At 41.6% G+C, this 26019-nt stretch overlaps 1 protein-coding gene across 7 annotated transcripts in view; it reads right to left on the bottom strand.

Moving 5' to 3' along the window:
* The window catches only part of MLLT6 (MLLT6, PHD finger containing), a 150466-nt gene that overhangs the window by 106906 nt on the left and 17541 nt on the right, over positions 1–26019 (bottom strand). For 6 of the 7 annotated variants that reach the window (XR_009154832.1, XM_058180188.1, XM_058180185.1 and 3 more), the window contains exons 2-6: positions 25730–25809; positions 5404–5458; positions 3769–3878; positions 2597–2700; positions 1037–1130 (exon numbers count right to left, since the gene is read on the bottom strand). Coding sequence is in view for 6 of the 7 variants with exons in the window: in XM_058180188.1 (XP_058036171.1) it covers positions 1037–1130; positions 2597–2700; positions 3769–3878; positions 5404–5458; positions 25730–25809 (443 nt within the window). In the remaining variant the exon portion in view is untranslated. Of the gene's footprint in view, positions 1–1036; positions 1131–2596; positions 2701–3768; positions 3879–5403; positions 5459–25729; positions 25810–26019 lie in introns of those variants that run through there. The other variant, XM_058180191.1, reaches the window with a different exon arrangement.

Raw genomic sequence — 26019 nt, 5'->3', positions numbered from 1 at the left:
CCACACAAGAAATAGTTTTAACATTTAGAAGAACAATGATAGTGCTTCTAAATATGTAGCAGAGGGAAGAGCTACAAATAATTTGCAAAAAACAAAAGAAAAAGAAAAACAGTAAGATATAGCATTCTGTTCCTGTTTTTAAATTAATGATTACCTAGGTTCAGATAACATTCTCACTTAATCTAAAGAGATGGGGCTCAATGGAAGAAGTAGACTTCTGATGAAAATTCCTTCATATAGGTGAAGGGTTTTTTTTTAGTCATCTGATATTTCCAATACTGCAGGTTTTAAAACCAAAAATGTATCAATAAAAGGAATATATAATTGCAGTCACTAGAAGGAAAACCTGTCTTAAACCACTATCCAAAACCTTACCAAAACCAACTGTTCACTTTCAGTAGCCAGTATTTTTTAGGATTTTATCTTGGTTAAGTTGTTCTGATACATATGCACAACCCAAGATCCAGTTCCATGTTGGAATTGTTGGAAAACATTTCCAAAAGTTTTAGATTTATCCTTCAGAACCTATGCAAAAGTTGCCATAGAACTGTTGCTTTTAATGTAACAGAACACAAATACAATTCAGTATATGTGCTGTAATCATATCAGTTGTATTTCATGTACTTCTAAATTTAATTAAAATATTAAATAATGTTTGTTCTGTTTGCACACTTCTTTAACCTGCGCTATTTGTTAGCAGTGCAACCTTCAAGATGCCTCTCAAAAACCAATGGGAGTGTTTGACTTGGAAGAAATTGTGCATACCTGTTTTAATAAGTTTAATCTCTCTGTCATACCCACAGACAATGTTTCCTCCTACATATTCAGCCACAGTGGTTTCCTTTCTTGAAACTGACTTTTGAACTTCCTGTGATTGAAGCTTTTGATCTTAGAGACCAACAGTTGGGAAAGGATCATAACCCAGGAATAATGCACATGCAAAAATACCTGGGTTTATTATATTCCATAGCTTCTGTTCGACCTTGAAAAACTATCTACATTTTATTTAAGATTATAACAAGAAGTAATGACTCACCATTTTATTGAAATGGTACTTGCAATAGCCACAGTATTTCACATTATCAACTTCCAAGACTTCTTCTTCACACAAAAGTCCAGCCATTTGAGCACTGAAATATGGAAGTGAACTGATGTAAACTGAGGCCTCGGGCATCCCAGTCAAATCAGGCTTTGATTTCCCTAACTCACTAATTTAACTTTCTTGATCTTTTAAAGGACTTATATAAATAAAATAAATAATTTACTCCACAAACCTTCTTACCCCTGTTCTAATAACAGAACTATTAGCCCTGACATGGTTATAGGGCGAACTACTAAAAAAAAAACAATACATAGATCTCCTTGCTCCTCTTGGTGACTGCCAATTCAGATTCTGATTTGTAAATGAAGATCTGAGACTTGTAGTACTGCCTTAGTTTCTTTTTTGCATACAGACATCCAAAATTTTATGTAATGACTAATAACATCGGAGAGGAGACACAATCTACTCGAACTACCATCATATAGTACATGTTGATGGAATATATCCTAACGTTTTAACAGAAATAAATTAATTAGCAATAAGAAAATTTATTTTGTTTTGTTAACAGGTAATGGTATTTTTCCTTGCTATTGTTGATGAGAAAAAAGGATAAGGCAAACAAAAGAAGATTCAATTTTTTAATTGCCAAAAATGACCTCTTTTCTGAAAAATGGAGCTAATCCACTTCCCTCACCCCACTCAAAAAAAGAGTAAAAAAACCTAGAAGGATTATATATATTTTTGTCAGACTCTGTCCTTTATCAGAGTATTATTAATTTATGCCTTTTCTGTCCTGCAGTCTATTTCTTCACTGAACAAAAAATCTGTCACTGAACTTAGACTAGGAATTTGGGCCTCTTTGGGTCATACAAAAAAAGGAAGGACAGGAAAAGATTTAGAGAAGGGAAAGGGAAAGCAAGGGCAGGATGCATATTTCCCCTTTTGCCTCCCATTGTTTTCCCAGAAATCTCCTTCTTGGTCATTTTCCTAACTCATGTTTATGACAACTAGATGAGAAAAGGGGTGCAATAGTGAGACAATCAAGCAGCATTGTCTCCCTTAGGAAGGTCTTCCCTCCCTCTTTCCCCACTCCAATTCTTTTTTTTTTTTTAAAAACACTACTTAAATTTTTTTGTTTCATATTTGGTGCAAAGGCAAAGGACATGTTATTTAAAAAGAAAAACTGAAAATTAAATATCCAAAATGATGGCCACTCCAATCTCAGATTTGAAATGAAAATGGAGACTTGTGATTTTCATTGGGTGAATAACAGGATGTTGGGAGGATAGGTTGGTGGAAAATGGACACAACCTTTTCCTCCATTAGAAGCAGTGTTTTTAAGATGACTGAAGAAGAGAAATAAGCCAGAGTGAAAACATCCATAAAACTTTTAGGTTCCAGGAAGAAGCTACAATCAAGCAGAGGAATTCTTCATTCTTACTAGCTAACAGTATTTCATTGATTCATAAAAGTGATGGAAGAAACTGAAAGATTGAAACAGAAATTGGGAAGGAAGGAAGAAAATGATTTTGAAATATATACTTATGGACTCACCAGGTAACATGGAAGGCTTGTCGACAACCGTGACGATTGCAAGTCATGCAGGCTCCAGAAGCTGCTTTGCTCTCCCTGCCCTGTTCTTCACAGATGTAACAAGTCTGCAATAAAACAATAGAACTTCATCTGCTTTTCTAATACCGATATGCCTCTCTGTAGAGATCCCAAAATGGCAGATTTAAGAATGACATTGTTTGACGATATATAATAATTTGTGACCGCATAGAATAGTCTGTTACCTGTCAAATATAGGGGCTACAGAGTTCATAGCCAATCAATATGATCTCTGAAAAGATCCTAAGAACAAAGCCACATAATATAACCATCAGATAGTAAGATATGTATTATGATAGAACAGTTTACAGAAGCTTTGGTTTTGCATCTCTGGAGATTTTTAAGAGGTGGAATAGCCACTTCTCAAGGATGATTTAATTGGTTTTCTTCTCTCTCTCTGAATGATGGGAATCTTGTGGTCTCTTCCAAATCCATAATTCTGAAAGCAAGATGCAGTTTTATGTGTGTGTGCTTGTGTGTGAAAAAGAGAGAGAGAGAGAATAATATTATTCTAAGCACATGGGAATGCAATCTTGATTGATATGTCCATGTTTATAAGGGGAAGACTTAAGACTTCCACTCCTACTTTTCAAATTTGTTGTTCCTTATATTTTCTTCATGAAGTTATAAAAGAGAAAGAAACACTTTTTAAAAAAGTTTTTAAAATCTTGCAATGGGGTGGGAAGGCATAATATTTTGTTAAGTTACTTGGCCAGTCTTGCCTGGGTTTGGAAGCTAAGCAGAGTTGAGCCTATGAAGTGCTAAAATAGTACATTATTAGAAACTGCCAGATTTTGGGAGACTGAGAAGTTGGTAAAAACAACCCAGAAGGAAGCATTGAGAAACCAGGTTTCTTCTATGACCCACAAAATTCATGGATGTTTCCATATAGTCACAATTAGTTGACACCATAAGGAGAAATTTCTACTCATTTTTATTGAAAAAGGATTAGGCACCCACAATTTTAAAAACACACACAATAATGTTAACAAAAGACAGGGAAACTGCATTCTCTACTATTTAATTTAATGTGTGACATAATTTAATGTGTGACCTGGCCCCAAGACTTCAAAATAGAGGTGGGTTAGCTAAGTTGTGATAGATCTCTCCTTTACCTTGTTGAAGCGGTCATGGGGCACATACTGGAGGACAATAGGCTCCATAGTGAGAACATTCGCAAACTGCACCTCAGGGATATAGAGAGCACAGACAACATGGGCCCAGCCTGGATGCCAGAAGGACAAAAATGATATGGAGAAAATAAGGAACATATCAGAAAAAGGCATAAATCAGACCGTAATTGGTTTCTGTGGGGGATCAAGCTTTTATGGCCTGATTTTCACTGAGGTAATAAAACTACATTTTTCAGACCACAAGTGAGGCCTTTATTCCTCCAAATAAGAGTCAATTATCTCTATAGAGAGAACACAAGACTGGGGAAAAGACTTCTAGGTGTTCTCCCATATGCTAATTATTGATGCACAGGGCATTTCCTTTTAAGAGAAAAAGATATAGCCCAAATCTAGTTCAAAATATATAATCCTATCAAGGGAGAAGATCGGGGCTTTGAATTTCATCTTCACCAATCCACACCTGGAGACTCAACAAACATATAGATAAATATATAGATTACAGTATTTTCTCCAACTTTGCGAGAAGTACTGTATTTCTATTCAAATATGCATTCACAGCTATAGATTAACATTGTAATTCTATGCTGTGTAGATGCCTGAACTATAGTTCCAGCACTGAACAAGCAATTGATTTGATGATATAAAAACCTGAATGAAAGACTGACATTCTATTTTTTGGTAATATACAAGATTTATTGTCACAGTGAAAATGACATCTTTGTTATTCCTCTCTCAAAGATTCCAAACCAACCATAATTTCTTTCTCATGCTTCCAAGTTTTATTTGTTCACAGTTCTAAGAGCCTTGATTAATCTAAAAACTTCCTGAAAAAATGGCATTGAGTGAACCAAAAATATACTCATTATTATTTGTAATGGTGATCAAGAAAGACATATTGCCTTATGTTCTGGGGATGGAATAAGGAAGTGTCAGTATTGTCATTTCATAATAATAGAGTTGGCAAGCATTTGGAATAATTGCTGCAACAAACATAAAACTTCTATTACAGGCACTGCATTGGCTGCCAATAGACTTCCAGGTATAAATTCAAATTTTTGACGAAAAGTAATTTGATTCTCAGGTACCTGCAGGATAGTTGACTTCAAGACTGTATCTGTGTTAATGTTGTGTCCTATGTGGATATGCTGAGGGCCTTTTCTCTTGGGAAATTTGGGAGAGAGTGAGAAATGTTTTCCATGAACTGTATTCACCCTTCGAAAAATGTTTGCTTTTGAGAGTGGGAGTGTAACTTTGCCTATGAGTTTCAGGAATCTAAAAAGTGGAACTATTCTGAAGAGCATCGGATGATTGAAATCCAATCATAATATGTCTCTTAATAATGACCTTAATAGTTCTGCTGAATTTTAATTATTTTGCTTATTTTTTTTGGTCTGCTTATACTTATAGTAATCAAATTTATATGACCATCCATCTCATAGACAAGGGACCCTTATTACTGTGCTACCGTTTTGATCTTGATTTTAAATCCATACGCCATGGTCCTCATGATATGTGGCAGAAGGAAAGGATGTAAAAAGTAGCTCAAAAACAAACATTCCTTGTTTAGATTGAGAAATGGTACCTGAACTGCCCTGTTATCTTCAAAAGTACACTCACCTCCACTATCAGTCCGCTTCAATGCTCCATCTTTATGAGGACATAGCTCACATCTCTGTACATTAAAATAAAATTTAAAAAAGATCCAAAGTTAGGAGTGATGCAGTACTTTCAGGGTTCCAGAAAGTTACAATTCTCATTATTCTTGATTAGATAGAAGAACATTCAAAGTTCTTCGAGGCAGCTCTTAGTTCTATAAACTTAAGAAAACTGGATAAAAGTATATTTTAAATCACACATTTTAGGGAAAAATTGCTGGAAATTTACATTTAAATGTATTATAAAAACTAGAAATCAAACGGATTTTAAAATAAAGAAATATTAATAACATATTGCTTGGAAAAAATATTCTTTTCAGCACTGTGACAGGTAGCTCTTCAACTAGGAAGGTTATGGATACTTGTTTGCTTTTAGCCATACTTTACTCCTTAATTGCATCACAATGTGCCCCTAAAAAAGTCATGCAAACTATCTAAACCCAAAAATGATCTTATTTTGCTAATTCTGCAATATTTTAATTTGATTCAGTTTAACACAAAGGACCAGTATTAATTGAGCAATGATCAATGTAAGGCAAATTTACTCCTCAAATTGTTGTTTCAGAATTTCTGTTCTCTTATCCTTTACCTTGATCTTAGCCACAATGGATAGTCCTCAGATTTACATATACCATTCCTTACCCCCAAAGGAAAAAGACTATAGGAAAAGTATCAGGTTTAGATGGGTCATAACCAGCCTGTATACACATTGGAGGAAGGGCCAACCAACAAATAAGATTTTTTGAGGATAGAATGATTATTGAGGAATTGGATTTAGGAAGTTAGGCCTATTTCTCACCAAGATATACATGCCTCTTGAGAGGCAACTGAAAAAAAGAAGAGGAACTAGAGTAAGGGGTCAGTGTATGGCAGGTGGCCTCACATCAGGAAAATTGCAATTGAAAAGACCCTTCCACCCTCTTTGGTTCAAAACCTCTCTGCTCCAGATTATTAGGAAAAAATGTAAACATGCAACACTTTGCCAGCTAGCCAGCCAGCCTGCCCATTTACTCCTTGCTTAAACAAGACTGTAAAAACCATCCATGAATCTCCCCAATTTCCCCAACAGTTGCCCTGCAGTCAATCCAGCTGCCAAGGATAGGAGACAATTCTTTCACAAAGCAAACTGAGCTTACTTTATCTAATGGAGCCAAATTCTTTGGTAAGACAGTGAAGAATGAGAATTCCTACAATTCTTAAAAGCAGCAGCATCTTGTTAGTACCATTTAATTATGCCTTGGTATGACCATACTTGAAATATTGCATCCAGTTTTGGTTGCCACAATATAAAAAGAATGTTGAGGCTCTAGAAAGAGTGCAGATAAAGCAACAAACATAATTAAGGGACTGGAGGCTAAAACATACAAAGAACAGTTGCAGAAATTAGATATGTCTAGTCTAGTAAAAGAAGAACTAGGAGTGACATAATAGCAATATTCCAATATGTGAGGGGTTACCAAAAAGAAGAGGGGGTCAACTTATTCTCCAAGGCACCTGAAGGCAGAACAAGAAGCGATGGATGGAAATTTATCAAGGGGAGAACCAACCTAGAACAAAGCAGAAATTTCCTGACAGTTCGAACAATTGATCAGTGCAATGACTTGGTTGTGATTACTCCAATACTGGAAGTTGTGATTACTCCAATACTGGAAGTTTTTATTAAGAGATTGGGCAACTATTATTTGAAATGGTATAGGGTTTCCTGTTTGAGTATGGGGTTTGTCTAGAACAGCGGTCACCAACTGGTGGTCCATGGACCACTGGTGGTCTGTGAGAAAATTTTGGTGGTCCGCAGAAAAATTATTTGCATTTTTTATATTGCACTAAATCAGGGGTCCTCAAACTACGGTCCCTGGGCTGGATATGTGCAATGAACGGTTGTATTGTTGCAGAAAGTCTCCCCCTTTGGGTTCTTTTTGTGTGGGTCGGAGGGGGGCAGAAATTCCAACTTGGGGTCTACTTCAGCCTCCTGGTGTGAGGCTTTGGGCAAAGGCTGGAGGGAAGCGCTGCTAGTGGTGAAGAGGGTCTTGTTCCAGTGGGACTGCCTCATGGCCTGGAACTGGCCGACCATCTCAGCCCACTGAGCCTCCAGGCGCCGGTACCTGGCCTTGCCCTCCCGCAAGTCTTCCCTCTGCTTGGAAAGCCTATGCTCCTAGTCCTCAGTGAGGTGCTTCTGCTGAGCTCCTTCTCAGTCAGATCCAATTTGAACTGAGCCAGCTACCACTCTTTCTCGTGGTGGCTGCTTAGCTCCAACAACTGCTTCCTGTTGGGGCCCTAAGGAGCCTGGGCGGGGAGGCAAGGAGTGGCTGGGAGGGGAGGGGTGAGTAGAGGCCAGCAAGACACCCCTTGATTTGAGTGACACAGAGTTGGCCACGCCCAACCAGTCACATGACCACCTAGCCATGCCTACCAAGCTGGTCATTCGACAGATCATATTAGTGGTCCACGGGATTTAAAATTATGAATTTAGTGGTCCCTGAAGTCCGAAAGGTTGGTGACCCCTGGTCTAGAAGACTTCCAAGCAAGGGTGAAATCCAGCAGGTTCTGACAGGTTCTGAGGAACTGGTAGCAGAAATTTTGAGCAGTTCGGAGAATCAGTAGCAGAAATTTTGAGTAATTTCAGAACCATCAAATACCACCTCGTCCATCCCCAGAGTGGGGTGGAAATGGAGATTTTGCAATATCCTTCCCCCAGGAGTGGGGAGGGAATGGGAATTTTGCAGTATCCTTCCCCTGGAGTAGGGTGGGAATGGACATTTTGCAGTATCCTTCTCCTGCCATGCCCACCAAGTCACACCCACCAAGCCACGCCCACAGAAACTACAGTAAAAAAAATTGGATTTCACCAATGCTTCCAATATCCCTTCTAACTCTGTTATTCTGTTAATTTCTAATCTTGGATTTATCACATCTGGAACCTATCGATCCCCGACATTTGGGATCCAGCTGTAGATATTCAGAAGTAAGCATCATCTCCCTAAGCATTCGGGCCCATATTATTATTTCATACATGTCATTCTGCTTTAGCCAGCAAAACAGAAGCTGTGGAGTGATTCTTCCAGAAAAACTGTATTTGAATTTAATTCAAAGTTCTCTGTGGCTAATAAAACAGTTGGCATTGCTTGAGTATGTAGGATACACATTGATTGTGCTGATTTGGAAAATGAAGACGGGTGTTGCTTCAATGGACTTTACCAAAAATTGATTAAAGTTACTGTATAGCCTGCACTGTGAGTTGATGCACTCTACCCTCTTGTCCTGCTCTTTCTCTGAAAAACACACACCAAAACATTTCTGAAAACAGAGATAAAGAATCACTTCAAAGGGTATTTCTAAGTAAAGTTTGTTTAATGCAGAAAGTACAAAATGAACGAAGGTAGCAGAAAATGAATTAAGGCAAATCCATATATTACTTTTTATACTATAGTGGGAATACACACACACACACACACACACACCAAATTATAGTGATACATAGTACAGGTAATCCTTAATTAGTGACACCCCACCTCATCCTCATTTAGCAAGTTTGCAGTTATGATGGTGATAAGTAACTTTGCAACAAATCGTCACATTTGCAACCTTCACAGATCTGGTAAAGCTGAGGAAAAGTGAGGTAAAATCATTAGCATAATCAGTTTCACTTAGTGACTCTGAGTTGCTGGTCCAATTGTGGTCAGTAAACAAGGACTACCTGTGCTTATTTTACATAGAACCTGATAACCAGAAGTTACTGCTGCAACCCTATGTTGTAATACAGGGTTTTTCAATACTAGAACACTAGGATTCTGCAAGAACTTGATGAAATTTCATGAGAGGTTAAGGGCAAATAAATAAATAAAACCTCTCAAACACGGCTAATTTTCTATCACTAAAGCTCTATTCTTGATCGGGGTTTATCAGCATTTATTTTTAATTAATAAGTTTCATTGCTGAAGCAGTTTAAAAACCTCTGCCCTACTGCACTAAATTTATTTTGAAATTGTGTTCCTGTTATGTAACAAACAGGAAAGTGCCTTGTTTGATTTGGTTAGCTGATTATTTTGGTAAATTAAAATGTATATGTTCCCATGGATTTGTTTTGTAATGCCTTTTATAAAGAATTTTATTTAAAGCAACCTAGCCCATAACCTTTATACACATTTTCACTAGCACCTGGAATATTTTCTTTTCCCTTTTTTAAAAAAATCTTACATTGTGCAAACATTCAGCTTATTTCATGGAATTTTATTTGTGTGCATATCTGGGGGAGGGGGCAAAATCCATATAATGGCAGTTTCCATTCGTAACCTTGAAGTGGTTCTCTTTTTTTCCTTCTTTGTACCAAATAAGCTCTGTTAAGGGAGAAAAGATAAAATAACTGCATGGTACATGTTATCTCCCTTAGTTATGAGCTACTTTTTGAAAGAGCTTACTTTTAGCATTTGAGTTCGGCAAGACAGAAAAGCTGCATTTAAAATAATTTAAATGTTTAAATTAAACATTTAATTTAAAATTAAATTTAAATTAAAAGGGTTTGCCTGATTTTTATATCAATTATTATAAATAAACAAAAACAGCAAAATCCACATTCTGGATAGAGAGAACCATTGGTTTGAAAGAGGGGTAAAAAGAGGCCATTTATGTTAACATCGACCACCCCTCTCTCAACAGAAGGGAAGAGATAAGACATCACTTATCTCCTGTCTACAAGTCAGTCCTTTTAGCATTTCCAAGAAAATTTCACCCCCATTTGCACAGGTGACAATATAGGTGATCATTAAGCAGTGGTGGTGAAATCCAAAGTTTTTCACTACTGGTTCTGCAAGCGTGGCTTGCTGGGCGTGTTGTGGCTTGGTGGGTGTGGCTTGGTGGGCATGCAGGGAGAGGATACTGAAAAATCCATATTCCCTCCACACTCCTGGGGGAAGGATATAGCAAAATCTCCATTCCCACCTCACTCTGGGGCCAGCCAAAGGTGGTATTTGCCAGTTCTCCAAACTACTCAAAATTTCTGCCACTGGTTCTCTGAACTGCTCAAAATTTCCGCTTCTGGTTCTCCAGAACCTGTCAGAACCTGCTGGATTTCACCCCTGACCTTAAGGCGCAAATGAAACCCAAATGTCCCCAAAAATTCTCAGGGAAAGTGCTAACGGCCAGATGACTACAAAGAAATATGATTCTTCCATCTCCTCCTCCCATCCTGTCAGAACTAATCCTTCCATTGCCCCCCACCATCCTGCCAGAATCAATGAAGCTTTTGGATGAGAAATAAAACTTCTTCTTCCTCAAGGGAAAAAACCAGTCTAGTTGCCTTTTGAAAAAGTACCTTTGAGACAACTATGACCTAGATGACTGAGAATCTCCACAGACTAAATAAATTAAGAAATGCCCCAATGGGCATTTATAAGTAACGAATTCCTTATAATTTAAATCCATGTGAACAATTCAGAAATAGTAAGAGCAGTGATTTGCTATCGGTTCGCTGGCTGCACATGTGCGCTGTGTGCTAAGCATATGCCAAGCGTACGCATGTGCAGTGCACACCAAACACACGCTATGCGTGTGCATGTACAGTATGTGCCAATATGAGGCTTGAGAAGGTAAGTAGAACAGCTAGAGGGGGAATCTGCTGTGGCGTGCAAGCTTGGGAACCTTTTTAAAAACTTTTTAAAAGCATTTTTTACTACTGGTTCTGGAGAACTGATAGTAAAAAAATGCTTTAAAAAGTTTTTAAAAAGATTTCCAAGCTCATGCGCTACAGCTGTGATCATCGGAACTTTTTTTTTACCTTTTTAAAGCAAGAACTTTTTTAAAAAAAGTTCTGACGATCGCGCGTCGCTCAGCTGATTGTCAGAACTTTTTTTTAAAAAAATTTTACTACCAGTTCAGCAAACCAGTAGCATTTTTTACTACCGGTTCAGGCGAATCAGCCCGAACCAGTAGCATTTCAACCCTAAGTAAGAAGCATACTTTTAAATGAGAATCCAAAAACTTGCAATAAGAGCCAAGGTGGCGCAGTTGTTATAGTGCAGTACTGCAGGCTACTTCAGCTGACTCCTAGCTGCAGTTCAGCAGTTCAAATTTCATCGGCTCAAGATTGACTTGGTCTTCCATCCTTCTGAGGTGGATAAAATGAGGACCCAGATTGTGGCATGACAATATTCTGACTCTGTAAACCACTTAGAGAGGGCTGTAAAAGCACTATGAAGCAGTATATAAATCTAAGTGTATTGCTATTGCTAATATGAAACCAACTTGGAACAATGCAACTCAATTGTCTTGCAATAATCATTAACAATATTATATTACCTACTACATTATACCAATCCAGGGGTCACCAACCTTTTGGACCTCAGGGACCACTAAATTCATAATTTTAAATCCCGTGGAACACTAATATGATCTGCCTAATGACTGGCTGCGTGGGCGTGGCTAGGTGGTCATGTGTGGGCATGGCCAAAACTCCTCACCTCCCTGCCCAGGTTCCTTAGGGCCCCAACAGGAAGCAGTTGTTGGAGCTAAGCATCACTACAACAGGAAGCAGTTGTTGGAGCTAAGCATCACTACAAGACAGAGTTGGCAAAACAGCTCAGTTCAAATTGGATCTGACCAAGGAGGCTCAGTAGAAGCACCTCACTGAGGACTATGAGCATAGGTTTTCAAGCAGAGGGAAGACCTGTGGGAGTGCAAGGCCAGGTACAGGCACCTGGAGGCTCAACGGGCTGAGATGGTTAGCCAGTTCTAGGTCATGATGCAGTCCCACTGGTTCTTCGCCACCAGCAGCACTTCCCTCCAGCCTTCGCCCAAAGCCCCGCACCAGGAGGCTGAAGCAGACCCCAAGTTGGAATTTCTGCCCCCCTCCAACCCACACAAAAAGACCTCAAAGGGGGAGACTTTGTGGAGCAACACAAACATTCATTGCATGTATCCATCCCAGGGGCCGTAGTTTTAGTGCAATATTGCATCAGGACCCCTGATTTAGTGCAATATTAAAAATCCAAATAATTTTTCTGCAGACCACCAAAATTTTCTCACCACCAGTTGGTGACTGCTGTACTAATCTATTACATTTAGATTAATCAACTACTGACTTATCGCATATCCAGACATGCCTTAAAGTCTCTTCAGATCAGTATTCAATTCTGACAACTTCCTCCTTTTAGATGGCTTTTGTTATGTATTTATGTTTGTACCTTTAAATATTTGAGCGGGAAATCAGCACGTTGCTGATTGGACGAAGCCTCCAAGAGAACTGTATAAAAGGAGAGGTTTTTCCCCCAGCCTATTGCTGGGTTCACCCTATATTAAAGAGCTGTTGTCACTACCCTGGTCTCCAGCCTCGTTACTTCCCGAACTTAACATTGGCGACGAAGGTGGGATTTCGAGGCTAAGGAGAACCAGAACCGAGCTGAAGCACGATAGTTCCGAACCCAGCAAACTCAGGGCAGAAACACGGAAATGGCAAACACGCCACCCGCACCGTACAACCCGGGCAAGGAGAAATGGGGAACGTATATGACCCGTTTCGAAAGCTTTCTAGAAGCCAACGAACTACAGGGGATCCCTGATAACCGCAAACGGGCTTACTTCTTAAGCCATTGCGGGCCGGAGGTAATCGAGATTGCGGAAGCCCTGGCAGAGCCAACGCCGATACAATCGGTATCGTGGCCGACTCTGCAGACTTTGCTGAAGAACCATTTCGCACCGGCGCCGTCCAAATCGTGCAGCGGTTTGAATTGAGAACGAGACAGATGGAGGCGAGTCCATCGGTGACTACATGGCCGCTTTAAGAAGAGCGCCCAAGGACTGCGGATACCGAGACCTGGGCGAGTGCTACTCGAGCAACTCATCCGAGGGGTCAAGGACATCCGCCACGGCGACGGCTGCTAGCCAAGAGCAACCTGACACTAGCCACCGCTCTGGGCGAAGCCAGAGCACACGAAATGTCTACTAAAGCAGCAGAGACCCTGCAAAGCCTCTTCAATCCAAGGCGAAGCAAAGCCAACGCCAGTACACCAGGAGGAGATTCAGTCCGAATCCGAAGGTGAGGCGAGGATGAGGAAGGGTCTGCCGGACCGAGAAACGCGACATTGAGGACCGTGACGAGTGCGGAAGCTGCGGAGGGCAGCATCAGCGCCAACGCTGCAGGTTTAAAGACGCAACATGCGGCGGTGTGGGAAGAAAGGACACTTAGCTCAGGTCTGCAGAGCGCCCAACCTTCCGCCGAAAATTCAAATCGGCCAATCAAAACGCTGAACCGGAAAGGCGGCCCGCGATTGGTTCAAACAAGAAAGGCGAAGTCTAACCAAACGACTGTCATTATAGGCCGCGCCTCAACCAAAGTGGAAAAGAAGATTTTCACAAAGCCCAAGATAGAGGGAGTACGGTGCAGGCTTGAAGTAGACACGGGATCAGCGATCACCATCATGTCCTGGGACACTTTGGCGAAGTCGCTGCCGTCCGTCGCAAAGCGCCACCTGCAAGCACAACGACTACGAGTCCACGACTACCAGGGGAATCGCATCCCTGTTCGAGGGACCACCTCCGTCCGAGTCGAGTACGGCCCTCACAAAAAGACCCTGCCCATCACGATCGTCGAAGGAACTCTGCCCAGTCTGTTGGGGCTAGACTGGTTTCGTGCCCTGGGCATGGGAGTGACTGGCATCTACCGAAGTGACTGTAACCTGAAAGACATTCTCTTTAACGAGTTCGAAGATGTCTTCAAGGACTGCCTGGGCAAGTACAAAGGGACCCCTATTTCCTTCAACTTAGACCCCCAGGTAGCCCCCATTAGGCTTAAGGCGAGGAGAGTCCTTTGCCCTAAAACCAAAATTGATAAGGAGCTGGATAAGCTCATTAATCAGGGATCTTGGTGCCAGTCGATCACGCAAAGTGGGAGACGCCAATCGTCACCCCATCAAACCGGACGGGTCAATTAGAATTTGCGCTGACTACAAGGCGGCGCTTAACAAAGCCTTACAGAAAAGCGCTTACCCGGTTCCGTGGTGCAACACTTATTGCACTCTTTGGGGCAAGGGCAAGTCTTTGCAAAGTTAGACTTGGCCCAAGCCTACCAACAACTGCCAGTGAGCGCCCGCTGGCCGAAGCCCAAACGATTGTGACGCACAGGGGGCCTTCAAGTGCACCGATTGCAATTTGGGGTCAGTGTGGCACCAGGGCTGTTCCAAAACCTGATGGAACGACTACTGCAGGGCTCCCAGGGTAGTTCCTACTTGATGATGTCCTAATTTCAGGGAAAACATGGAGGAATTGGGGAGCGGTTAAGAAAGGTCTTGAGCATTTTCCGGACAGCGGATTAAAAGTCAAGACAAACAAATGCCAGATAGGGGTCGAATCGTCGATTTCTTGGGCTACGGATAGACAAGAAGAATTCACCCTACTGAGAGCAAGGTTAAGGCAATTAGGAAGGCTCCAGCGCCCAAAAACAAAGCAGAGCTGCAGGCATTCCTGGGATTGGTTAATTTTACGCGGTCTTTTTAAAGAACAAAGCAACCGTTGGAACCGCTGCATAGGCTCTTAGGAAAAATACTGTTTGGTCTTGGGAAAGTCAGAAAATAGGGCTTTTGAAGCAGTAAAGAACCTGCTCTCAAGTGATAGCCTGCTCATCCAATATCACGACTCATTACCCCTAGTACTGGTTTGCGATGCCTCCCTTATGGGGTGGGGCTGTACTCAGCCATAGACTCAAACGGCACAGAAGCCCCTATAGCGTTCTACTCTAGAACGATGTCCTCCCAGAGAGGAACTACAGCCAATTAGACAAAGAAGCACTAGCCATTGTGACAGGGGTCAAAAAATTCCCCGAGTATGTTTTTGGGTGGAATTCTGAAATCGTGACTGACCACAGACCGCTACTAGGGATACTGGCTGGCGACCGCCCAACGCCTGTGGCACTTTCGCCACGTTTGACCCGATGGACTATATTTCTAGCCGCTTACTCATACAAGCTGCAGCATCGACCAGGAAAAGAAGTGGGGCATGCAGGGAGAGGATACTGAAAAATCCATATTCCCTCCACACTCCTGGGGGAAGGATATAGCAAAATCTCCATTCCCACCTCACTCTGGGGCCAGCCAAAGGTGGTATTTGCCAGTTCTCCAAACTACTCAAAATTTCTGCCACTGGTTCTCTGAACTGCTCAAAATTTCCGCTTCTGGTTCTCCAGAACCTGTCAGAACCTGCTGGATTTCACCCCTGACCTTAAGGCGCAAATGAAACCCAAATGTCCCCAAAAATTCTCAGGGAAAGTGCTAACGGCCAGATGACTACAAAGAAATATGATTCTTCCATCTCCTCCTCCCATCCTGTCAGAACTAATCCTTCCATTGCCCCCCACCATCCTGCCAGAATCAATGAAGCTTTTGGATGAGAAATAAAACTTCTTCTTCCTCAAGGGAAAAAACCAGTCTAGTTGCCTTTTGAAAAAGTACCTTTGAGACAACTATGACCTAGATGACTGAGAATCTCCACAGACTAAATAAATTAAGAAATGCCCCAATGGGCATTTATAAGTAACGAATTCCTTATAATTTAAATCCATGTGAACAATTCAGAAATAGTAAGAGCAGTGATTTGCTATCGGTTCGCTGGCTGCACATGTGCGCTGTGTGCTAAGCATATGCCAAGCGTACGCATGTGCAGTGCACACCAAACACACGCTATGCGTGTGCATGTACAGTATGTGCCAATATGAGGCTTGAGAAGGTAAGTAGAACAGCTAGAGGGGGAATCTGCTGTGGCGTGCAAGCTTGGGAACCTTTTTAAAAACTTTTTAAAAGCATTTTTTACTACTGGTTCTGGAGAACTGATAGTAAAAAAATGCTTTAAAAAGTTTTTAAAAAGATTTCCAAGCTCATGCGCTACAGCTGTGATCATCGGAACTTTTTTTTTACCTTTTTAAAGCATTTTAAATGCTTTAAAAAGTAAAAAAAAAAGTTCTGACGATCGCGCGTCGCTCAGCTGATTGTCAGAACTTTTTTAAAAAAATTTTTTACTACCAGTTCAGCAAACCAGTAGCATTTTTTACTACCGGTTCAGGCGAACCAGCCCGAACCAGTAGCATTTCAACCCTAAGTAAGAAGCATACTTTTAAATGAGAATCCAAAAACTTGCAATAAGAGCCAAGGTGGCGCAGTTGTTATAGTGCAGTACTGCAGGCTACTTCAGCTGACTCCTAGCTGCAGTTCAGCAGTTCAAATTTCATCGGCTCAAGATTGACTCGGTCTTCCATCCTTCTGAGGTGGATAAAATGAGGACCCAGATTGTGGCATGACAATATTCTGACTCTGTAAACCACTTAGAGAGGGCTGTAAAAGCACTATGAAGCAGTATATAAATCTAAGTGTATTGCTATTGCTAATATGAAACCAACTTGGAACAATGCAACTCAATTGTCTTGCAATAATCATTAACAATATTATATTACCTACATTATACCAATCCAGGGTCACCAACCTTTTGGACCTCAGGGACCACTAAATTCATAATTTTAAATCCGTGGAACACTAATATGATCTGCCTAATGACTGGCTGCGTATGGCTAGGTGGTCATGTGTGGCATGGCCAAAACTCCTCACCTCCTGCCCAGGTTCCTTAGGGCCCCAACAGGAAGCAGTTGTTGAGCTAAGCATCACTACAACAGGAAGCAGTTGTTGGAGCTAAGCATCACTACAAGACAGAGTTGGCAAAACAGCTCAGTTCAAATTGGATCTGACCAAGGAGGCTCAGTAGAAGCACCTCACTGAGGACTATGAGCATAGGCGACCAGGTGTGGGCCCGAAACTATGGGGACGGCCCTAGTTGGTTCGCAGGACAAATAATAAAGATAACAGGGCCAAAATCGTATGTGGTAGAGCTACCAGACAACCGAGTGTGGGCGCCACATAGATCAGTTAAGGAAGCGAATAACTGACCAAACCGAACCAAACGAAACAAATCATGACCAATACCAATTTGAATCCACAGCTGACAATGACCGGGGGCGCAAGACTTAGCTGAGGTCCCAGAGTTCCAGCGACGCCATCAGGTCCCGAGGAGAACAACAGGGCAAGCTTTAAAAGTTTTTAAAAGATTTCAACTCATGCTTCAGCTGTGATCATCGGAACTTTTTTTTTACCTTTTTAAAGCAAGAACTTTTTTAAAAAAAGTTCTGACGATCGCGCGTCGCTCAGCTGATTGTCAGAACTTTTTTAAAAAAATTTTTTACTACCAGTTCAGCAAACCAGTAGCATTTTTTACTACCGGTTCAGGCGAACCAGCCCGAACCAGTAGCATTTCAACCCTAAGTAAGAAGCATACTTTTAAATGAGAATCCAAAAACTTGCAATAAGAGCCAAGGTGGCGCAGTTGTTATAGTGCAGTACTGCAGGCTACTTCAGCTGACTCCTAGCTGCAGTTCAGCAGTTCAAATTTCATCGGCTCAAGATTGACTCGGTCTTCCATCCTTCTGAGGTGGATAAAATGAGGACCCAGATTGTGGCATGACAATATTCTGACTCTGTAAACCACTTAGAGAGGGCTGTAAAAGCACTATGAAGCAGTATATAAATCTAAGTGCTATTGCTAATATGAAACCAACTTGGAACAATGCAACTCAATTGTCTTGCAATAATCATTAACAATATTATATTACCTACTACATTATACCAATCCAGGGGTCACCAACCTTTTGGACCTCAGGGACCACTAAATTCATAATTTTAAATCCCGTGGAACACTAATATGATCTGCCTAATGCGTGGCGTGGCTAGGTGGTCATGTGTGGGCATGGCCAAAACTCCTCACCTCCTGCCCAGGTTCCTTAGGGCCCCAACAGGAAGCAGTTGTTGGAGCTAAGCATCACTACAACAGGAAGCAGTTGTTGGAGCTAAGCATCACTACAAGACAGAGTTGGCAAAACAGCTCAGTTCAAATTGGATCTGACCAAGGAGGCTCAGTAGAAGCACCTCACTGAGGACTATGAGCATAGGTTTTCAAGCAGAGGGAAGACCTGTGGGAGTGCAAGGCCAGGTACAGGCACCTGGAGGCTCAACGGGCTGAGATGGTTAGCCAGTTCTAGGTCATGATGCAGTCCCACTGGTTCTTCGCCACCAGCAGCACTTCCCTCCAGCCTTCGCCCAAAGCCCCGCACCAGGAGGCTGAAGCAGACCCCAAGTTGGAATTTCTGCCCCCCTCCAACCCACACAAAAAGACCTCAAAGGGGGAGACTTTGTGGAGCAACACAAACATTCATTGCATGTATCCATCCCAGGGGCCGTAGTTTTAGTGCAATATTGCATCAGGACCCCTGATTTAGTGCAATATTAAAAATCCAAATAATTTTTCTGCAGACCACCAAAATTTTCTCACCACCAGTTGGTGACTGCTGTACTAATCTATTACATTTAGATTAATCAACTACTGACTTATCGCATATCCAGACATGCCTTAAAGTCTCTTCAGATCAGTATTCAATTCTGACAACTTCCTCCTTTTAGATGGCTTTTAATATATAAATGCTGACTATATCTGTGCAATTTCACTGCCAATACATGGGAAATTTGCAAACATAATTTTTCCCCTTAACTTTCATTGAGGCACATAAAAATGTGTATGATTGCATGTGTATGTGTTTGATTCTAAAGGAAATGAAAATATTTCAACATAATTAAAAATTCTATACTCAGGACATAATCTGATTAATTTCTATTCTGTTACTTCAAAAAGGCTGAAAGGCCATATCAAAAGCATTAATTTCTGCACAAGAAAATGTACAGGATTTTTACCTTTCACGTTTTGTGATAGCTTACATAAAAATAGCAGATTGAATGTTTACCGCTTGTGCCAATATTATGAATTATTTTGCCATAGGTGTCTATGTATTCATCATACTTAAATAGTTTGGTTCCCAAAGAAATCTGACAGATGTTTTCCTGTCTGATTGCCTTTTATTACGCATTATTGTTGGCTTACTTTAGTTCTGCATAGAAACCTTATTGTCACAATTCAGTAAGTGGATTTAATAGAGGCTGCTGAACTAGTTACTGGTGCTTTGCTTTCTTTATGGGAGCAGCAAAACTGGTTTTATTGTTGGCACTTAGATATTACCGGTAGTGGTTTCTACCTTGTTACTATCTAGTTTCTACTGTTATTTGAGCTTTTCGAAGTATCTCATTGTACCTAAGAGATTGCAATTTGAGCATTCAAGTAGAAAATTTAGTATAAACATTAGCTTTCCTCTCCTTAATATTATTTCTCCAGGACCATAAATACATATTGCCTTTTGTGGTTTTCTATTTTTGCCTTTGAGTAAATGCTTTCATTTTTAATTGACAAATTTAAAGTTTGTTTTAATTCTAATTAATTTTAATATTTATTTTCTCTTTATTTTTTAGGAGGAATTTCCTTTGTCCTCAATCAAACAGGGGAATGATATATCTTAAAAGATTACTGTAAATCAGTCTCATCATGCAAGGGTATTGCTATACATGTTATCTTGAATCTAAATATACCAGATGGATGAGAAATTGACTCATTTTTCCTTTTTACTTAGTAATATATACAGATCATTTCCTGATTGTAAAGGAGGAACTTTTATATCTTATACCGTGTTTCCCTGAAAATACAACCTATTCAAAAAGTAAGGCGTAGCCCAATTTTTTGGGGGTGGGAGTAATATACGCCCTATCCCAAAAATAATCCTAGTGAAGGGGGTGGGCGTGGCCAGCACAGAAGGCAGCCCTTCTCTTCCCTGGTCATCTCATGGCTGCTTGGCCCCTTAACTGCAGCCCACGGATCAGCTGATCCAGCGAGGGCTGGGAGTTCTGTCTCTCCGGGTGCCTGGAGATATTTCCAGGGCACTCTTGCTAGCCCCAGCCCTGCCCACGGCGCCAGGCAACCTTGCAGCCGACGGCCCCTCTATTCCGCAGTTTTACCTTGTGGCTATGGAGCAGGTGATGATCACGGTTTGAAAGAAAGGGTTTCCTCTGCACCATCTCTCTTTTCCACTCCACCCACCCGTGCACCACACCTGGGCCTGCCGGGCACCATCTGTCCCAAACCAAGCAGCGGAGAGGCTTCAGGATAGCACCCTTCTAGTGCCTGCCACCCTGGCAAAGGCGAAGCTGAAGTAGGTGGGAGCCGGATGGGGCACCACTGATGGTCTCCCCACCCCTGCCCTGCTTGGGAGCAGCCCATACACGAGGTATGAGTATGAGTTAAGTTTGGCATTTCACTTTCCTGCCTTTTGTGAACTTTTGGCTACAGGCAACGAAAGCAGCAGAAGCAGCAGAAGTCTTTCTTTCTCTCTTCCAAATTCCACCAAAAATGTGGGACTTGTCAAGCCACTGTCTCTTGGAGCAGGACTCTGCAAGGCTTGTTGTGCAGTTGCACATATGAACAGCAGCACTGCTGCAAGCTTCATACCAGCATCCTGCCCCTCACTTAGCCACCCGGCCCCTTTATCGAGGGGTGGGGCATGGGACAAGTGAGACGCATGGAGCGAGACACACACACCCCTCCCCAACTGCCATCCCCTTCGATAAAAGGGTAGCTAAGTGAGGGTAGAGAAGAGATGGCATGAGGAGCCCCATCTTGCTCCATGCGTCCCAATGAAAGGTAACAGCAGCCTGGCTGCTTCCCTTCTCTGCCCTCTCTGGCGCTGGAAGCCAACTGAAAGGCACACACTCAGTCACTCATTCATCCCTCTGTCTCTCTCTGTCTCTCTCTTGCCAGCCAAGATCAGCAGGCCAGATTTGGTGAGCTGAACGCACCACTATCACCAGGGAGGAGAAGAATGTGAGAAATGGGCTCTCTCATAGCACCTCCTCTCCCTCTTTTCCTCACCGAATCTGGCCTGCTGATCTCAGCTGGCAGCGGCAGGAGCTCTGACCCAATCCTGGCCTGTCTTTTCATCCTTTTCTCAATCAGCAGCAGCCAGGTAGACGGGTAGACGGGGGAGCCAATTCTGACGGGCTGCTTGGCTTTTTGCCTCATCTTGGCAGCAACCTGAGCAACACCCGAACGCAAACCATGCTTGCCGCCTGCTCAATAGTCACAGGTGAGTTGCGGAGTTGCCTAGTGCTGTGGGCAGGACTAGGGCTGGCAAGAGTGTGCGAGAAACATCTCTAGGTGCCCAGAGAGACAGAACTCCCGGCCCTCGCTGAATCAGCTGATCCTTGGGCCGCGGTTAAGGGGCTGAGAAGCCATGAGGTGATTGTGCTCACAGCCTCCTGCATCTCAAAAGAAATAAGACCCACCCAAAAATAAACCCAAGTGCTTACATTCAAGCCTAAAAGAAATCTAAAAGATTATAAAAATTTTCCATTCTGAACATGCTCATTAGCTGCGGCTGATGCTCCGCATTGTAAACGGTGTCTGCTTCTCCTCCTGAACCCCATTATGATGCGGAGCATCGGCCGCAGCTGATCCGGGCCAGCGTCTCAGGGCAGAGAGCAAGTCGCGCATCTCCCCAAGCGACCGAAATGCATGCAGCACTAAGAAGTGCCAGAAGAAGCCTCCGTGAGATGATAGGAAAGTACAGGGGTGATTCTCTCTCATTCAGAGCGAGTCTCCATCCCTGCCGTCACCCTTGCCTTCTCAGGCTACACGAGGAGTGACTGGGAGGGGAGGGTGAGGGGCGGGGCCAGCCAGCTGACAGGGAGTCACAGTAGGGGGACAAAAGAAATTATCTGGGAACCTGAAATGATTCTTGATTTAAATCACATGGTAAAAAGCACCCAAAGAAGAAAAAAGAACATCAGCAAAAAACAACAACAACAACAACAAAACACCAACCCTCACCTGCTTTTGGAAATGGTTTAACAGGGAATGAGAGAGAAGGGAGAAAGAGAGAGAGAAAGATGAGAGAGAGAAAAGGGGAGAAAAAGAGAGAAATGAGAAAATGATGGAGGGAGAGAATGAGAGAGAGGAAAAGAGCAACAAATGAGAGACAAGGGAGAGAAAGAAAGGGGAGAGAGAGGGAGAGAGAAATAAGAGAGGAAAAAGAGGGAAACAGACGAGAGAGAAAAGGGGAAGAGAAAGAAAAGAAAGAAAAGAAAGAAAGGAAGGAATGAAGGAAGGAAGGAGGGAGGGAGGGAGGGAGGGAGAAAGGGAGAGGAAAAAGAAAAACAAATGAAAGAGAGAAAGAGAAATGAGAGAGAAAAGGGAAGAAAAAGAGAAATAGAAACGAGAAAATGATGGAGGAAGCGTGAGAGGGAGGAAAAGAGAAACGAGGGAGAGAAGGAGAGAAAGAAAGGGAGAGAGAGGAGAGAGAAATAAGAGAGGAAAAGAGGAAACAGACGAGAGAGAAAAGGGAAGAGAAAGAAAAAGAAAGAAAGGAAGGAATGAAGGAAGGAGGGAGGGAGAAAGGGAGAGAGAGAAAGGGAGAGGAAAAGAAAAACAAATGAAAGAGAGAAAGAGAAATGAGAGAGAAAAGGGAAGAAAAAGAGAAATAGAAACGAGAAAATGATGGAGGAAGCGTATGAGAGGGAGGAAAAAAAGAGAAACGAGGGAGAGAAGGGAGAGAAAGAAGGAGAGAGAAATGAGAGAGAGCTGGAGGGAGAGAATGAGAGAGGGAAAAGAGGTAAACAAATGAGGGAGAAGGGAGAGAGAGCGAAAGAAAGAAAAAGAGGAAGGAAGGAAGGAAGGAAGGGGGAGGAAAGTGGGGGGAGAGAAAAACAGAAGAGAAAGGGAGGGAGAGAGACCCATTTCCCACAGAAAACAGTCGGAGCCACAAAACCCGAGTAGGCATGGCTGGGCCAGGTCATGTGACTGCTTGGGAGTGATGTGGAGTTGGCCACACCCACCCAGGTTTTGTGGCTCCCAGTGTTTTCTTTTCTGTGGGACATGGGTCCAAATGGCTCTTTGAGTGTTTAAGGTTGCAGATCCCTGAGTTAGGTGAAATACTAGCTACAATAAGCAAGAACCCAGGCAGCAGGATTCCCCCCCCCACATCTGTTTCTACTATAGTAGCCGGGGACATATTCAACTTATGAATCCACATTGCAAGTCCACTGGGAAATATGCAGTCATTCTTGTGGATATATTACCTAGAGCATTTCATTTCTTTACAATTGTAAGCAGCAATTACACTCATTGAGCTAATGTTAAAGGCAATCTTCCTAAGGTTCAGTTAGTTCTATCTTGAGTGCTGGTTGAGAGGCACTGCATTTTTTTCTACTTAAGACATATTTACTTCCATTATCTCTTTTAGCTAGAATTACCAGATACTTCATTCTTTTCTCCGTTTAGTGCTTCTTGAAATTATTTAATTTTCCCAGACAGAAAGCTAGTGAATCAAAATAGTAATACAACAACAAGCCAGAGTCCTCTTCCACTTATCTCACACAAAAAAACCAGATGAGCCTCCTTTCTTTCTCTGTATCCTCCTTGCTCCAGGGCTCCCTATATGTTTCTTTATATCCTGAAGTTCTTGGCTTAACTACTAACATCCTCTTACTCCTACTTCCTCAGTTAGATAGCAGGACCTCATCAATTTTGGATAATCATGAAAATCATGAAAATTTGGATTGGTTACTACTTGGATGGGAGACCAACAGATTTATTAGTTTGGGAAGCTCAGAAATTATTCTGTAGGAAGTCAAAGGCCAATTACTTCTGTACTACTGCCCCCCTATACTAAATTATGGATATTCAAAGGAGATTTTAGTTAACAAATGTAGCCGTCTCACAAAACAATCTGTCTTGTGTCTCAGCTAGACTCCTTCATGATTTTCCTTGCTTGCTTGTTTGGTTCCCTCCCGCCCTCCCTTCTGTTTTCTGGGTCATCCTGGTTTAGGCAGAACTATCTGACCCAGTGTTTCTCAACTGTGGCAACTTTAAAATGTCTGATTTATGTCCAATCTAAAAGTATGGAATCAGGAAAATTGAGACAAGCAGCTTTGAAGTCACACCTGGGCCAGAAGGCCACACACACAGGTCCTGTGGATTAAGGTTCTGCCCAAAATGTAATTTTCTCTCTATTATAGCAATTCTGCATAAATTTGCCTTTAACATACAAATCAGGATATGCCAATGTTATGGAAATCTAAATCCTTTTTTGTTGTCTTTTTCTGAAGTTTTACATCTTTTTTCCAGATGTGTAATAAGCGTAATGTAGGCAACTGCCCTATCTTTTTTTTTTTTTTTGCTTTTTCACAGGGCTAGGTCTAAAGGCTGTCAAAACTGGCATTTTGCAAAATTCCAGGAACAGGAAACAATTTACTCCCTTCATAATCTTGCATTTCTTTCTGCACTGAGTGGCCAAGTGTGGTGTTTTTAGTCAACGAAGGGATTGCATCTGACATAACTACACCTTCTCCATTTTGAGGCCAACGCAACTTTTGGGCATTCTTGTCAATTATACCATGACAATTTCATTATCTGCACAAAATCCATTCATGTTTTAAATCTGGGGAAAAGAGGGATGCCATACCAGACATCAGAAGACTTCTGGCTAGTATGAGATTTGCTCCCTCCCCCAAGCAAAATTGGAGTAGCCAACAAAAGACTAAAAGGAACCAGCTGAGGTTGCTATTTAAGAAGAAACAAGTTGTAGAAGAATTTTCTTAGTTTAGCCAGTAGATGGCAATGGATTTATTTGTGTCTTGAGTACTATATAGTCCAGAATCTCCTGGGCCTTTTGCTCCTTATTTAACAGAGTAAACCAATTCTTGTTTACTTTAGTGACTGGGCCTTTTAAATCTTCTATGGGAAATGTTGCTAATGTACCAATATAATATAAGTAAAAGGGAATCATCATGTCCTTTATGACTTTAAAATCAAATTTGTTTGAAAAAAACAAAAACAAAACAAAACTTCTTTCTCCCAATCTTGCCTGTTATAGCTACAAGACCAGGGACTGCCTGAAAAACTGGCAAATCTAGAATTGAAAAGATTCTTTGGTGTATGAAAATTTCAATTATTTTCTAAGAAAAAGCAACTGTTTCTCCCTTTAAAAAATCAAATTAGGTATGCGCATTTCATAAATGATATCTTTTTTTGTATTAGTAAGGAAACAAATATGACAGAAATGTAGTTGCACCTAAAATAAAGGGGCTTTTCAGGGGTATAGAACATGGATAGGACATAGACATTTCTACGCTCTCTAAGTGGTGCATTTATAATTAGACCTACGAGTGCAGGTGAACTATCTAATAATGCAGACATCAGCTATTAAAAATGTTACAGAGGCTCCATGTTCAGAAGCTACCAATGCTCCAGATGCAGGGCGAAGCAATTGTAGTAGTCCTCTGTTTCCAGAGTAAGTTTTATTCTGTTCTTCTGACATGTTTTCAGTGTGTACTCACCACCCTGGCGGCTCTTTCTTGCGATTCACATTTTCGACAGAACCATGGTCCAGTGGGAACCTGAACAATTCCATAGCACGCTAAGAGAAGAAACAAGAAAATGCAGGAATGAAATTTGGGTTGCTATATATTTTTCTTGGTATGCTTGGTAGTTTCCGATTTCAGCCATAAATCTAAGATGGAATACAATTCTGTATTTTTCAGGCTCTTAGCAATTTGATTGAACTCTCAAAGCATGGCTCTTCAGTCTACACAATCTGTGATCCACCAAACTGAATAGAGTCAACCAG

The sequence above is a fragment of the Ahaetulla prasina genome, chromosome 4 (assembly GCF_028640845.1).
Source record: "Ahaetulla prasina isolate Xishuangbanna chromosome 4, ASM2864084v1, whole genome shotgun sequence".
NCBI lineage: Eukaryota > Metazoa > Chordata > Lepidosauria > Squamata > Colubridae > Ahaetulla > Ahaetulla prasina.
This window is presented reverse-complemented; position numbering and strand designations above follow the sequence as displayed.